The 16,523-nt window shown below is 36.1% G+C and overlaps 1 protein-coding gene across 1 annotated transcript in view; it reads left to right on the top strand.

Moving 5' to 3' along the window:
* EIPR1 (EARP complex and GARP complex interacting protein 1) overlaps positions 1-16,523 on the top strand; it is a 74,074-nt gene that overhangs the window by 50,456 nt on the left and 7,095 nt on the right. Inside the window, exons 6-8 of the mRNA XM_054628806.2 lie at positions 5,799-5,935; positions 9,660-9,827; positions 11,074-11,241. Coding sequence (XP_054484781.1) covers positions 5,799-5,935; positions 9,660-9,827; positions 11,074-11,241 — 473 coding nt within the window. The remainder of the gene's footprint in view (positions 1-5,798; positions 5,936-9,659; positions 9,828-11,073; positions 11,242-16,523) is intronic.

Raw genomic sequence — 16,523 nt, 5'->3', positions numbered from 1 at the left:
CCAAGCAGTCTCTCAGTCCTCTCCATCCCTTAAGTCATTTAATCACAGTGCTACAGCAAAACAACAGTCTGGGCTGGTGCCTCTCATGAGGGACCCTGAATAAAGAAAATCCTGAGGTTTTATACCCTCCAGTTTATGCAGCAAAATCTGGGGTCTTTCTTCTCCATCCTCTGCTCCTGCTGTGTCTCTGAGTGTCCAGTCAACTGACTGGTGACACAGGTCCCTGTGCCTTTTGTTGTGCAAATGGTCAGTGCTTCTTCCCAGCCCCTTGCCTCGTTTCCCTCCACCATCCAGAGCTCAGTCTGCAGCTGGCACTGCAGCTGCACACCAAGCTACCTCTACTGAATGTTTTCCTCAACACTAGTCAACTTAAATATTCTGCAGGGATTGCTAAGGGGAGAACATCATTACAAAATATATATGTTGCTATAGACTTAGAACAGTGTACTTCTGTGTGTGTACATGTGTTGTTATAAGTAAAAAATGTTGTGACTAAAACTTAAATCAAGAGCCTAGGATTAAAATAATAGAAATGTCAGTGTTTTGGAATTGTTTTCTCTTTTTGTAAAAAACACATGATACTGTTCAAGTTTAATAATAGCATCATTGTTAACTAAAAGTAAGATCAGTTCCACTGTATCTGTATCAGGCAATAGAGGTAAGGGGGTATTCATTACACTGGTGTATCACTGGTCTTCCTGTTTTTACAACACCAATTGCTTCCCTTTTTAGCATAAGTACATATTATAGGCCATTTTAAGGGCAAGAGGTAAACCAAATGCTACTCTTTATGGAACTTTCATGTTTATGAAAGCTTGTCTAATATTCAGGTATAATATAAATGAAAACCTGAAAATATGTGTGTCTTTAAAATTTTGTATCGGCCAAAATTTCTGCTTCTCTACAGCGATCAAAACTTCAGAGTCTTATTTGGTTCCTTTTCTGTATCTGCCTGTGATTTACAAGTCACATTGTTTCATTAAAATTAGCCTGAAGAATTGTGCAGTTCCCAATAGATTCAGAGCTTCTTGGTAATAAAATTATTGGTGTGTTCATTCTCTGAATTATCTAGTCAGCTTGGGATAAGAAACATTTGCTAACTGTAATTTACTGTACAGTTCAGTGGGTTTGTTTGGGTTCGTTTTGGTTTGGGGTTTTGTTTTTTATTTTCTTTCAGTGTTTTTTTTTGCTAACGTGTTTCCACCTTACAGTGTTCAATTTGCCTGTATTTACATTAAGACAAGCTTCTCCTGTCCTTTTGATCACTCCCTTTATTATTGTTTTGAGGACATTACCTTCTGGGGTGAAACTAATCTTATGCTTCCTGCATCATTACCTTTTGCAATTAAATTAGCTATTCTTTGCCATTTATAATCATTAGCTGGACCCAAGAGAAGCCCAGACAATGCACAAGGTGTGGATAGAATCTGCTGAGAAGAAGACAGTTAATATTTCTGTGTACAGATTTGAGGTCAGATGTCAACAAATTGCTAGAACTCTTCCTCAAGTAAATGCAGTATGTTTGGCATGGCAGATGAGTGCAACAGAATGAAATAGAGATATTAAAATCTAGATATTTTTCTGGTTTTCATATGTTTTCACAAAGGGGACAAATAGAGGTGTGGCTTTGATCATTCTAATCCAAACTATTATAATTATATTCCTTTTAGATTTCTTGTGGATTATTTAGCAGCATTCATATGGTCTTGGTTCAGAACAACAGATGATATCAAGCAGTGGCATTCCAGGCAAGGCAGAATATATTTTGGGGAAGATTTCACAGGTTATCTGGTTAAAAGCGATGTATCCAAATAGAGAGAACGTTAGGAATAAGCATGAGATGCTTTCTTGGCAAGATAGCTGCTATTTCTCAAGGCAGGAAATACCTTGTGGAATTCAGTGGAGAATTTTTTAGTATCCCATTATTACTGCAACTAAAATAAACATAGATTAACTATAGGAGGGCAGAAAACTGTCAGAAGAAAAATAAAAGGGAAATTACTGATCAAAATGAGAATAGGAACCAGCTCATAGGGTTGGAATCAATTTTATTTAATGGTCACCTTAACGATAGAACAGAAGTAGGAGTGAAATAATGAAAATTATTGCTGGCAGAGCTTGGAATGCATCATCAGCATATAGGAATAACAATATAGTTCAGAGGATGAACTGGTTATTTAGTTTAATTTTTGTAGTATAAAGCAGAAAACTTATGTTTAAGGAATAAAAATATTTTCTTACTGTAATGCAAAAACTCAGCACTTAAAAATATGTGAATTCTGTTACTTAGCTATTCTGAGAATAGCTCTGAGCTGCCAATCTGATGAGGCCATTTGAAAAGGTAAATAGTTTTAAGATGGTTCAGGAGTCAAAAACAGTTATGAAAGGACTCCATGGCATGGTTTCCTGCAGTTGGCGGAGTTGAACTCAATTTACCATCCTCATCAACTTTTCTGTTTCTGTCAATAACAAGTCAGAAAAACATTCATGCCTTTTAATGTCAATCTCAGAATAGTCTGCTTGGGTTTGTCTACTTCGTGTAGCCCTGAATATATCTTTCTTCTAAGTACTTTCCTGTTCTGTTCTTGGTCACATAGCTCTTTTCTTGGAAGAGAGCATGAATAGTTGGTCTCCATGGTGCTTGTGGTTTTCCTAGATAATTTGTGTACCCTTTAACACTTAATATATGTTGGGGTTTGGGTTTTTTTGAAGGATAGTGCCTGTCCTTTCCTCTTTTCAAGTCAGACCTTCTGTAATCAAATTTTGAAGCAGGAAAATCAATCTCAGTCCTTCATATTTTGACAAAAATAAGTTGGAGTCATTGATACTTTGATTTGAATGCACAGAAATCAGTCCATGATCTAGGATATCCTAGGAAAGATTTTTTTCGTATTTTGGTCCTTTGTTTTTGTAAAACCCTTTCCTTCACTGAGAATAACATAAACAGTTCTATTCTGATCATGTTACATTGTTTAATTTTTTAGAAGATTTTTTTCTTACCTCAAAGTGTTGCTGTCTTGCAAGTGCAGTATAATATCATGCTGCCCTTCTATTTTTCTTCTTGTGTCACCAGATTTAGGCATTGTTCCAGCTAAGCATTTAGAAATAATGTAAAATCCATCCATACTCCAGTAACCATTTTATGGTGTTCAAGATTTCATTTTCTCTAGATTTCTTTTCTGAAATCAGTGTGATCCTTGTGCATTGCAAGAGTAATTCATAATTTTGTTGTCTAAAAGTAGACATTGAGTTGTACTCTATTCCTTTCCTTTTTCCTTAATGTAACTCCCATTTTATGTTTATAAAATAATACCATGAATTGTTTACCTAAAGTATCCTGTGAGGCCCTCACACCTGCATGTCTTTATCCCCTGGGCAGCACAGATCTTAACCTTCATGCAAGAATAATGTTTAAAATACAGGTAGGTCATGTTTTCCTTCCCTTTTGTAGTTAGCTTTTCTGCATTTAAAGAAGTGGAGGAAAGATTTCAAGGTAAAAAGTGCACTTACTTACCTGTCCATATATTCAGTATGAATTAAAATTACAACGAAGGTGGTTTTGAACCTGCATTTGTGATTCTGAGCTACCAATTTTGTTTCCTTTGTTTCCTGGATGTCTAGGAAGGAAACCTGTATACTTCCTTCTGTTACATAAGAATTCCTTTTTATGTATGAAAATTTCTCTTCTTTATCTCCAAATTGTCCTTTAAATCCTTGCAGTTGCTTCCAGGTTCATAGATGACATGGAAAAGAAGGCCGAGTCAATTAAGAACTTGTCTGTATATTATATATAGATGGACATCTGTATAAGGAAAGATGTCATTTAATTTACTTATTAATTGCTTATGAAGGCAAGGATGAATTGGCCCATCTAGCCATGTAGGTGATTTTTTTCATATGTTATTAAGAAATATCACAGTATGTTTGTGCTGGCCTCAACCCATTTGATCTTTTTATAGTAGCTTACATTATAAAAGTTAAAATGAGAAGACACATTATATATATATATATATATATATATATATATATATATATATATGTTTGTGTATGTGTGTGTGTGTGTCTATATATATGTCTCGAATGCTGGAGAAAGTATAGTCTACTGCTGACAAAGACCCTCTGCCCTGAGTCATGTTTTGACTATTATGATGCTTTCCATCTCAAGAGCAGATTTTTAAATACCAGAGGAAATATACTCCCTTTGTTGGTTCTGTCTTACTGTCAGTGATAACATTGGCTTCCCTCCCCCCAATCTAAGCTTTGAATGGCCAAGTCTGCTTTCTAAAGAAACTTATTTAGTTTTTTAAATGACCTACACAAGCTATGAATATTCTGTTGAGCCTGGAATCTAGTATGTGTCAAAAAATAAAATTGAATTTTATTATCCAGTGTCCAGTGTTCTATGCAGCGCTTTTTCTTTCTATTAATAATATGTGAGTTGTAGAAAGGTTTTCAGACAGTATTTGTTCTAGAGGAGTAGGTATGGCCAAAGTGTTAATGTTATTCATTAACACATGAGCAGTATATGATCTTGTATGCTGGGAATTCCATGTTCTTTAAAAAAAAAATCTAGTATTGTAATTCCTTGATTTTTAATCATAATGCTAAAGAAATATGATATTCTTGGTGGAGTTGTAGTAATAAAATTTAGCAAAATGCATACATGAACATTTATACAATATACAAATAGATGTAGGCCATTTAGTATTGGCAGCATATTTTTCTGTTGATATCAGTTAAAGTTTATGTAAACATTTTGTATGTTTTAGTCTTTTTCATCCATCAAAGCATAATATTTGTGCCAAGAAATCTACCATTAAATAGAATATTTATGTTGCATTAGGATCCAACAGGATCCCGTGCCGTAATCTGCTTTTGTGAAATACCTCATAATGAAACATTTTGAAATATGAAAGTTGTGTAAAAGATGACCAAATAAGTCTGCTGTTTGTGTAGCTGCTTGAAATTTGTGTAAATTTTATATCTGATTAAATGCAAATATTTTGATGTTCCTCTTTAGCTATTAAACAGTTTCAGTAAGTGTTCAGAAGTAAAAGTAATTTGCAGTGTAGGCAGCTTTGATTTCCCCCATGTTCACATGAAATTGGGGGATAACTTGCTATACAACTTCCAAGAGAAAGTTGATTACTTTGGACCTTCTTTTCATTAACTGTGGAGATGCAGAGCTGCCTGCTCTAGGATGTGCAGGCCTGGTTTTGGAACTGAAACCTTTTTATCTCACAGATTGTACATTTGTAATCTAGTATCTACTGTTATTTTCACAAGCATGTATGTGGTGACATGGGCACCTGGGCCTTGGCTTCTTTATTTTTAAAAGCTGCTACATTTATCAAAAAGAGTCTTTGACACCATAATTCTGTTACTACAGATAAAATTTGGCATTTTGACATGGAAAAAAATCTTGTAAGACTGTTAATGAAGCTAAATGCACGTGGGTCTGTGTGTGTATGTGACAGCTACAAATCTGTGCAGTGTGCCCATATTGTCTCTCTACTGTTTCAACAATGATCTGAAACTTTTTAAGTTTATAGAAGAGTACAGTACTTGTAATAATTTGGCATATGTTACACTGCATAAGCCTTTTAAAAAAATAGTGATAGAAAATTAGCTCTAGCTTTTATTTGTTGTTTCTTTACTTTTTTTTTCCTTCAGTCTTCAGATTTGGTAGTCTGTTGCACTTGGAGCAATAGGCTGTTGAACAGCTTTGTCTTCATTGCAACTAATTTCATTTTAGTGTTACATTTAGAAACATTGCCAGCTTTGTTTCATTATTTTAGCTGTCTAGTTCCACAGCCTTGGAAGGGAAAGGACAATTAAAATTTACTTCGGGCAGATGGAGTCCACACCACAATTGTACCCAGATTGCCACGGCCAACGATACTGCTGTCCGAGGCTGGGACACACGGAGCATGAGGTAAGGACAGCTTGCAGTCCTGTTCTCTAGAAAAGCAATCTCCTTTGGAGGGAGATTTTTGCATTGCCACTAGCATAAGTTTTTTGTTTGAAATGATAAGTGGCAATCCTATAGCTTATAAAAGGAATAGAAAGGCTTGCATAGCTGATATAGTTACAATTTAACAAAGATTTTTCTCTGGTACTCCCCCTCAGCTTCAATTCTAACTTGTATATTGAGTTTTATTGAACCATGTACTAGTCTCACAAGGATTTGTTCAATACATAGGAATTACCTGAATGAAGCTGTTTTGTAATTCAACCTGAAAATGCTTCAACAACAGTCCTGACTATGCTATGAACTATATTCATAGCATTTAAAGGTGACTTTAATCTTTGAAGGCAATTCACAAGTTCACTCTTCACTGCTGATTTTAACAAAGTGTTCTATACTAGACTAATGATTGTAGCATACTGGTTGTAAGAAATCACTGAATCAATCAAAATCATAACCAAATAAAAGCTTTGAATATACCTAATAAGGCATTTCCCCCCCCTTCTTAGTTGTGATTTTGATAAGCAAATGAGTGATGTTGTGCACATCTGTTGCCATGACTACTAAAGCCTCTTCAAGCTTTTTTAAAAGTACACTTTATCCCCTTAGCACATAGTAATTTATCAGGAAACTGAGAAGACTGATGTCTTGTAATAACTTTTGTTGCTTTAAAGGGCGATGACTTTAAATTTAGTTCAGTGGTTCCTGCCAGCTCAGAGTTGCAGCAATAAATCCCTTGTTTGCTAGTCTTTGTGGTTTTGCTGAAAAGATTTATTTAATGAAGGAAAGTTAAAAATACAATAATTAAAAGTCACTTCCTGTGAAGTGTTTGAAAATCATATTCTTTGCCTTGTAGAATTATATATAAAAATCTAAAATTTCATCTAAAATTACATAAAAATTTTGTGTAATGTGTATACTTAGATTTATTAAGACGCCTTATAAAGACAAGAGTGGAAAGAGAGGACAAAGGAGAAGGGGTTTTATTAATTTGCTTTTTTTTTGTAGTCCTATTTCTAGCATTTAGCATGCAGATCTTTAACCAAAGCCTGTGTTTTGAAGAAAGAATATTAAATATTGTAAAGTCTGCTTCATGCTCTGTCTCATTAGAAGAAGCATCTCTATCTTGCATTAAAGGAATTCTCTGAGTAACTTCTATGAAAGCTAGATTATCTGGATATTGTAGTCTGGATCCTCAGTGAAAGGTGTAGCTTGGTTAACAGAAGGAAATACCACTATTGTATTTACTTTAAGTAAAGCTCAGAATAAATAAATCCTAAAAACTGATTTGTCCTTAAACCAGTTTGATAACTAGGCTATGCCAAAGAGCTGTTTGCAATATACTCAAAAAGTATGTACAATAGTAAGTCTCATCTTCAGTTAGGCTGTAATATGTCTATTATCTGAATATTTCATAATGATTAGTTGGGCTAGAAGTAGGAGTTTAAAGCCAGGGCAGTATAAACTGTAGCAGTATAAGAAGCATAAAAAGGAGGAGGAGGGAGGAATCAAGGGCAGAAAACTGTCCTACCAGCAAAGTGAAGAGAAATACTAGAGGCTGCTAGAGTAGCTGCTCCTGTAGAGTGTGGTTATGATAGCTGCAAGATAGAGGAAGCACATTCTTTTGGACATGGCAAACAAAGAAGGGGAAAGAAAAAAAAATGATTGTCAGGAAGAGTCCTAGACTAGACTAAGAAGCAGTCTTAATCAGAGAAGAGCTTGTGAAGCAGAGAAGACAGACACTAGGCTGATTGGATTTAGAGAGAGAACTTTATCAGGAAAATTCAGACTCCAAGGCTAAATTCTAAATAATATGTAAGAAGAATAATATGAGCCAATAGCTGGAGAAAATGTTCATGTGGTCTGGCATTAATCTTATCATGCAAGTGGGAAATTTGTGTATGTATTATTGCTGTAGGTAGGGTGAAAAGTGATGAAAAGAATATTCATATTTGAGGAGGAAATTGATCAAATGGTCAGAATAATAGTTAAGTTGGGATAAAGTCTTTCATGGTGAATAGTCCTGAATATACAATGGACAGTATTTTTAAGCCCTTACACACAGGTCTAAGCAATGCAAGAAAAAAGTGAAAGGTGCAGTGATGTCACAGACATCTTTTATGAAAAATCCTTTCCTTAGGATTTTTCCTCCTGAGAAGCTGAGAGGCCTCAGGAACAAAATGTAAACAATGGCTGTCTGCTGCTGTGGAATGCAACAGGTGGATCTTTGATTTGGCCCATCTTGGTTGTTTCTAATTAATGGCCAATCACAGTCAGCTGGCTTGGACAGAGAGTCTGAGTCACAAGCCTTTGTTATCATTCTTTCCTGTTCTATTCTTAGCTAGCCTTCTGATGAAATCCTTCCTTCTATTCTTTTAGTATAGTTTTAATATAATATATATCATAAAATAATAAATCAAGCCTTCTGAAACATGGAGTCAAATCCTCATCTCTTTCCTTATTGAAGAACCCCTGTGAACACCGTCACAGTGCAGTGAAGAAGGAAAGATGTGTTTCACCACAGCAAGCATGCTTGAGACTTAGTATTTTTGCCATATACATATTCTAAAAAACTAAGTGGAAGCTTGAATTCCACTCCTAGAATACTTGGTAGAAAGTATACCTGAATGATATCCTTAGCCTCTCAAACTCTAAGGAGAGTGTTGATGCTAGATATCTTTGTAATTTCACTGGTGACAGCCAGAACTGTCAAGACAGGGCTTAGTACAGGCCTGATAACTTTCAATCTCTCCTTCTGGGGCAATTTTGCTTTGTATTCGTAGTTAGGTATTAACAGCAAGAGACTATCTGATCATGACAGAAGACCATAAGTATATGTAGTTTTCACAAGAAATAGGAAGTTTTGGTCAATAAGTTTACTGAAGTGAAACATTTTTCATTTAAAGAAAAACAAAAAGCTCATCAAGTGTTGAAAAGTTCCAGTGAAGATTGTAGGAGATGGTCAAGTCTAAGCAGAACTTTAGATGATATATTGGTGGCCTGGAGAAAACTGGTCATACCATTGTGGAAACAGGAAAAATCAGACAACCCACAAGTTTAAGAGGCAAGGTAGGGATACAAACTGATGGCACATGATGTTTTGAATAGATATGCTAGGTTGTTAGCAGTACTACAGATGTTTTCTAAAGTGATCCAGATGGATGAGGTTGTGTCTGGCTGGGTAGTTTAAGGGCCACAGGTAAATTAGTGATAAATGCAAGCATTCAAGAAGGTAAATTCAGTACAGAGCAGTAATAAAAAGCTGTCATTATATCTGTTGCAGCCTTTGCATCTCAGCTTTTCCTACTGAAGTAGATGTCATAAATAGGGAATTAGTATAACTACTTAGGGGTGAAGAAGTTCTTACCTGAAACTGTTGTGGTTTAGTAGCAGACATTTATAAATTTGTTACAGAGCTGTGCTAGAATCATCTGGAATTACTATTTCCTTTTAACTTCAGATGATCCTAATAGAAACAAACATGGAAGGAACTAAGAGTCAAAGCAAGCTGAGAAATCTATACAAGTCACTGTTGTTAACAACTGGGAATTCCCTAAACTCTGCAATAGCAATGGGAACTCTAGGTCTGTGGGTGCTAAGGGGATTATGCAAGTTTCCAGGGAAACAGATTTCTGGTAGGTGGAGTGCAGTCAGCTTTTATAGACCATTTAATTTTTTTAATGTTTTACAGGCAGATATATTGTATAGAAAATGCACACGGGCAGCTGGTACGAGACCTGGACTTCAATCCCAATAAACAGTACTACCTGGCTAGCTGTGGAGATGACTGCAAGGTGAAATTCTGGGACACAAGAAATGTCACAGAACCAGTGAAGACACTAGAGGAGCATTCCCACTGGTAGAACAAATTATCTGCATGCTGTTTTGTGGGTGGATGGCTTATATCATTTATTCAGCTAATTATTTTATCGTTTAGGAGCAATGCAAACTAACTATGTTTGTGCAATTGTGCATAATCATTTTTTTGCACAGAGGAAAAGTTTCAGCATGTCAGTGTTCCTTGTGCAATTGTAAATTAGGAGTTTAGACAACATTAGTCTAATTGGCAAGGAACTGTTGTTAGTATTGTTGGGAGATAGGTACACCTTTGAGAAGCACAGCACAGAACTTGGCCCGTGGGGCTCAGCTGGGACACAGGTGTGCCTTCCCAAATGGAGCCTGATGGGCTGCACCTGATGTGCAGTAATAAAGCAGCTGCCATCCATCCTTCTGTTGTCACATGGTTGAAATGTTCAGTAATGCAGCTCAACTTTTTTTATGGATTTTATGGATTCTCTTCACAGTCCTTAAGTCAGAATATGCAAGTGAATAATTTTATTCTCTGAAATAACATTTAGAGCCAGTATCTACTGCACTGGCCTGTGGCTGGAGTAAGGAGAGAATCTTGCCTGATAATTTCAGTGCTTAAGAAAAGATGAATTATTCATATTTTATAAAATTTGGGTTAGAGTTATTCTTGCAAAATAGATCCAGTCCCTAAAGCTACTTCAAGGGAAATGAAGATGGGAATTAACAGAAACATTATTTATACTTTTTTTCTTCAGTATATTCAAAGAAAAAGAATAAAACAACAATCATAAGACATTTGGTATTAACTTGATATGTAAAATGTAAAAATTGAAGAGAAATATAGTCCTGCATTTGTTTTAGGATCTATTTTAAACTTCACTGTAAGAATGTTGTGAGTTTTTTGTTTAAAAGGCTATTTTTAATACATATTTTGCTTTAGGGAAATTTTTGTATTCAGGACTTAAGTACTTATCTGGCTTACTCAACAATGAATTGGCATGTACCCTCAAGGAATGATACCATTGAATGGTGTGATTTGGTTTTGTTTTGTTTTCTTTTTTTTTTTTAATTGTTAAATTTTAAAGATGCCTCATAGAAAAGAGGTGACATGGAAGCTTAAAAGTCTAATGAAGATGGCAAGAAAAATGGTCTTTGGAATGAGGCATGTTACTTCTATGCATATTTAAAACATTGAAAAGATGAATTTTTAGTGCTGCTCTTAAAAAAATTGCTTAACAGTGATGCACTACCTACTATGAATAGTCTCTCATTCTGTCTGATTTTAACTTTTTTAGGGTCTGGAATGTCAGATACAATCATTCTCATGATCAGCTGATCCTTACAGGAAGCAGTGATAGCAGAGTTATCCTGTCTAATATGGTATCAATTTCTTCTGAACCATTTGGCCATATGGTAGATGATGATGAACTCAGTGACCAGGAGGACCAGCATCAAGAAGAGAAGTATGAAGTTTCCTGACTTTTATGTAGATGCTTATAATTTGTTGTTTCATTGTAATAGTTTACATGCTATTTTTTTTTTGCTGACTAGGATTTTTGTGTACAGGCCTTTCAGGTAAGTAGTTAGAATTCCCACTTTGTTCTTTATTCAGTCTTGAGTGGAATACACTCTTTAAATCTGATTGGCATGGTCACTCCACATTCACTGGTAGGAAGGGAATGGTGATGCTGGGGATCAGTCCTAAAGTCCACTGGGTTGGTGAAAAGATTCACTTTAAGGGACCTCTGTTTCAAGTCAAGCATGTAGAATAATCTGGGTTAAGTTGCAATTTGAAAATATGCTTTTGTATTTTCTGTGTATGTGTTAGGACCTTTGGGAAATGTTACCAGTCTAATGATGAGCTTCTGCATAGGCAGAAGAAATGAAGTATAAACACATTATTATTTTTTTTTAATTTTGCTCTTAATATCTCTGACTGCTCTGGAACCCAGTAACTCATCAGACCTAGATCAAGCAAACCAGAAGCTTGGTTTCAACACTCTTGGTAGAGAATAGTGCATGGTATTGGCAAATGTGGTAAACCCATCCATTTGGTTTGTATGGAATCAAATATTTTCCTTGTGAATTTTGTAGGGATTTAGTAATTTAGGGATTTAGGGGTTTTTTTAGGGGTTTTAGTAAATTAACTGTATCTATGTGCATATAGGAAGTTCTGTAGATTGAGGTTGGGTCGAGGCTAATTTTGTGACTAGCTTTCATGGTGATCTTCAGCAAACTCCTCCTTCCTACAAAGTGAATCACAGAATTATAGAATGAATTAGATTGGAAAAGACCTCTGAGATCAGAGTCCAGCCTCTGACTGAACATTATTGTGTCAAGTAGACCCTGGCAATGACTGCCACCCTCAGTCTTTACTCAAACACCCCCAGGGATGGTGATTCCACTGCCTCTCTGGGCAGCCCATTCCAATTTCTAATCACGCTTTCTGCGAAGAAATTTCTCTAAATGTCCAACCTAAACCTCACCTGGTATAGCTCGAGGCTGTGTCTTCTCCTGTCACTTGTTGCATGGAAGAAGAGACTGACCCCCAGCTGGCTACAATATCCTGTTAGGCAGTTGTAGAGGGCAGTAAGGTCACCCCTGAGCCTCCTGCAGACTAAGCAACCCCAGGTCCCTCAACCCCTCCTCATATGATTTACTCATTAGACCCTTCACCAGCTCCATTGCCCTCTTCTGGACAGCTCTACTAAGCTGTCTGCAATGACACAGGCAGATTAACTCCTGAATGATCTTTTAACATAAAGAATAGTCAGATGTGATAAGGAAATTACAAAAAGGTCCCCTAGTTATTCAGCTGTGTTTGGTAGATGTTTCAGCTAAATTTCTTAAAGTTTAGGTTACTTCTCTAGTTGCATTTTTACGGTTGCTCTTGAACCTTAATTTTATTAATACATATGCAGTTTTACTCCAAATAGTTTTGGTGTTTTGGCTTCATTTAAACTATGGACCTGGGAACGATTATATTTTAATACTAAGTAAGAAAGTTACTCCATATATAGAAAAGGTTTATTTTAAATGTACCACATTTCATTAGAAGATTTTCTCCGTGTATTGTAAGTGCCTGAAAAATCAAGGAGTATCAAATTAAATACCTAAAAATTTGCTCACATCAGCAGTATATACTTTCTTTCTAGAATGTAACCAAGTTACAGTGTTTTAAATATAAAATCAAAGAATGGTTTGTGTTGGAAGGGATCTTAAAGATCACCTAGTTTCAACTCCCCTGCCATGGGCAGGGACATCTTTTGGTTCCTCACCTTTGGCTGGAGATTGAAATTTATTCTGTTCTGGATGGAAAACAAATAGCATTAATGAAAATGAGAAAGAGACCACATTTTTTTAATGTGGTGGGAATGCATTAAAAATATCACAAGTAAATAGCATTCTGACAGACATTGTGCAGTATGGAATGCTGAACTTCTGTGGATTTTAGACTGTATAGGTTGCCTCATTAAAACATGAGTCAGTGTTCTAGCATATGAATTTTTTAATCCAAGATCATCCAGTGCAATACAACAAATATAATGCATCTTTTCCCATGGCTGTGGGATGGATGTAAACCACATCATGAATGACTTGTATAGTAATGATGTAGAGTCCTTGCCTGTTCCTGGAGGCTACAAGAGTATCAATTCTGCATTTGCTTTTTAAATATGTGCTTTTCAACTGCTCACCTGTTTTTTATAAAACATGGGAAAGCACATTAGCTTTTGTAACCTTTGCTTGGTACTGTGAAAGTCTTGTTTTAGGCTCTGTCTTCTGCCCCCTTGTAATGAGTTGAGTCAGAGGGATGTTTGCAAGCTGCTGCAGCCTTGAACTGTTGCCAAATACATGTCTGTTTAGTTCTGAGTGCACAAATGAAGTAGGGCATAACAGCTGTTGGGAATACTTCTTGTTAGTCAACCACTAGTGCCAAATATTTCAGCTCTGATACCCTCCTGGAGACCTCTGTGAAGAGTCTGTTACACCATTCCATGGGTACTGTCTTTTGTAAAATACAGGTTTTCACTCTATGGTTTAATGAGGGAGGGGTGTATTTGTTTTGGTGTTTTCTGTTTTTGTTTTTGGCTTTTTTGTGGGTTTTTTTCTTTGTTTTTTTTTTTTTTTTTTTTTTTTTTTTTGCTTAGGTATATTCTAGACTTTCTGGAAAGTGTTATAGTCTCACAAGGTTCATTTATCCTGTTTTGGAGAACATCTGATATGTTGTTAAACAGCATACAAATACTGATAATTAGAATGTCTTTTTCAGGTGTATCTTGAAATACACCAGGAAGAGCCTGTATGTGTACAACTTATGTCTCTAGCCAGTCCCCCTCAGACTGAGTACCGTATCTCTCTTGGAAAGTTAAAATATCAAGTGGAAAGAAAGAAAAAGACTCTTTCTGCATTTTATTTTCCTGAACAGAATCACTTGTGAAAATCCTCCTTGGAATACATATAAAAATTATATGTGTTAGTTTTATTTTCAGAGGTTTATTGTTTTTTCTACTTAGTAAAGTCCCCATATTTTGAAAACATTGCACAGTTAGAACTGCTTCTTGAGATCTTTAAGCCATGTTAATTCTTGATATCTTTTAGAGTAAATTTCCTTATTTGTACTTTATTTCTTGGTTGGAGACAAAAACGAATAGTACGTCACTTTAACCCTTCCTTGTTCAACCATGTAGAGCTATGCATGAGTCTACCCACTCAATAATTCTTGCCAGATTTACTGCTGTAGTTGCCTGGTTTTAAGGTTCCCAACTGAAAATAATTATTTGCAGAGAAATTTTTTCAAAAGAAAAGAATTCAAGTTCATTTCATAATGAGTAGACAAACTAAAAGATAGTTTGAATTGTCTTATGAAGATTCTTCATAAGAATTTCTTCTTAGTGTGTTCTTCCTTCAGTGTTTGTCTGTTGACATCTTGGGCCTGTCTGCTCCCATCTTAAAGACCAGAACATGCTTGAATGAGCAATATAACTAGGACTGTTGCATGAAGATCTATCTCTTGCTGAAATCAAGTGACTACTGGTTCCTCTTAACTGCTGGTTTAGATCAGACTCTAAGTCAAGTCTGTCTTTTCCCTACTGTTTAACTGCTGCTGTTGTTTCTCTCATCAGTCAAAAAAGGTAAGAGCAGGCAGCTTCCCTGTGTCATGTCAAAGGTCTTCCTAGCATGTATCATGTGTCTCATAGTAGTCAGGAGGAAAAATAATAGAAAAAGGAAAAGGAGATGTACTTCCCCTGGATATGTTGCTAGCCCCTGACTATTTGCACTTCAGGGACATTTACTGCCTTCTGAATAATCTTTGGGGACTTCTGATTCTTCCATGTATGCTTTTCCTTTGCTATCAGCCATATTCTTATCTGCTCTCACTAACTGTGTTTTTGTTTATTCTAAAACGTGCCAGCTGTGCTTGCATGGTTTTTGTGAAATTTGTCAACTGTATTTGTTTTCTTTCACTGAATTAAGAAAGGCTTCAGTGCTCTCTGCATGGGAAGCACAAAACCACTGTTGAAAATAGGTAGTCTAAGAAGAGGCTGGAGTTGTCCACAGAGAAGAGCTACAGGCATGTGGCCAAAGGACAGCTATGCTATATTCTGGTCAAGTCCCCAGTCTGGATTATTTAAAGCGCAGTTCAACTATGGGGGGAAAAACCCCACAACTGAGAATGAAGTGCTGTACTAGTTCAGTTTCTAGCACCTTGATCCAAAGGTAGAAAAAAGTGTACAAAATAAATGAAAATAGCACAGATGAGGGTGAGTACAACTTGGGTTCATTTAGGTTTCATCCCCAAATGCCTGGATAAGAACATAAGGAGTGATTTTCAATGCCTAAGTTTGAACAAAACTTTCAAAACATGGAATCATTCCACATCTGTGGATGCAATTGCTTGTCAGGCTTCTCGTTGACCTCCTTTAGTGGCTTTGCACTCTGTTGTTGCAAGAGCTTTCTCCCTGCAACACTGAGCTAGCTTGAGTCCTAAATCTCCTGAAGGTTACTGTCAGCTCCCTGTTAGATACTAGGAGTGCATTGGGAACTATCTTCCTCCTAATGGAGGTAGTTAGTGATTGTCTTATATCTTTCCTTTAGTCTTTGGTCATCCAAAATCCTGATGTTAGTGAGTGAGTCTATATGTTACTGTATTAAATTATTCTGATAGTCATTTAAACTCTACATTGCTCTTTCTAACAATAAAAGAAAGCTACTAGGTTCTTGTAGTTTAGTGTGACCATCTTTACTTGCCAATCAGGATTCCTCTTCTTCAGTTACTCCAATATGTTTGTTTGCCTTATAGGTTTAAATTATGCACTGTGTAGGTCTCTGTTTGGTATGCTGGTGATACACAGCATGAGAAGAATATTTGGAGTCATAGGAGCACCAGAGGCAAGGTACATGCTGTATCTACAGCAGTGTTTTTGTTCTTCATGAGTTCTGTAGCCAGAACTTTGTGACAAGGCTCAACTGGTAATGGAGGACTTACTCTTTAAGAAAAAAAACTTATTCTGTATCCATAACAATGAAAATATTTATATAGTCAATAACATTTTGAGTTTATATATCAGTCCTGGAAAGGAAGCCATCCTAAAACTTTAATTTTGCAGTTTAAGCTACCAGTTCCTTTAGTTTTCTGTGGGATTTACAGGGTTTAAGATGTTTGCTGTTTTCACTGGCAGAACTGATTACTAAGGTCAGGATGCTGCCTTCTCACTTTTATGTTACATTTTTTGATGATATGTTC

Source organism: Agelaius phoeniceus, chromosome 3 (assembly GCF_051311805.1).
Source record: "Agelaius phoeniceus isolate bAgePho1 chromosome 3, bAgePho1.hap1, whole genome shotgun sequence".
In the NCBI taxonomy this organism is placed as follows: Eukaryota; Metazoa; Chordata; class Aves; order Passeriformes; family Icteridae; genus Agelaius; species Agelaius phoeniceus.
This window is presented reverse-complemented; position numbering and strand designations above follow the sequence as displayed.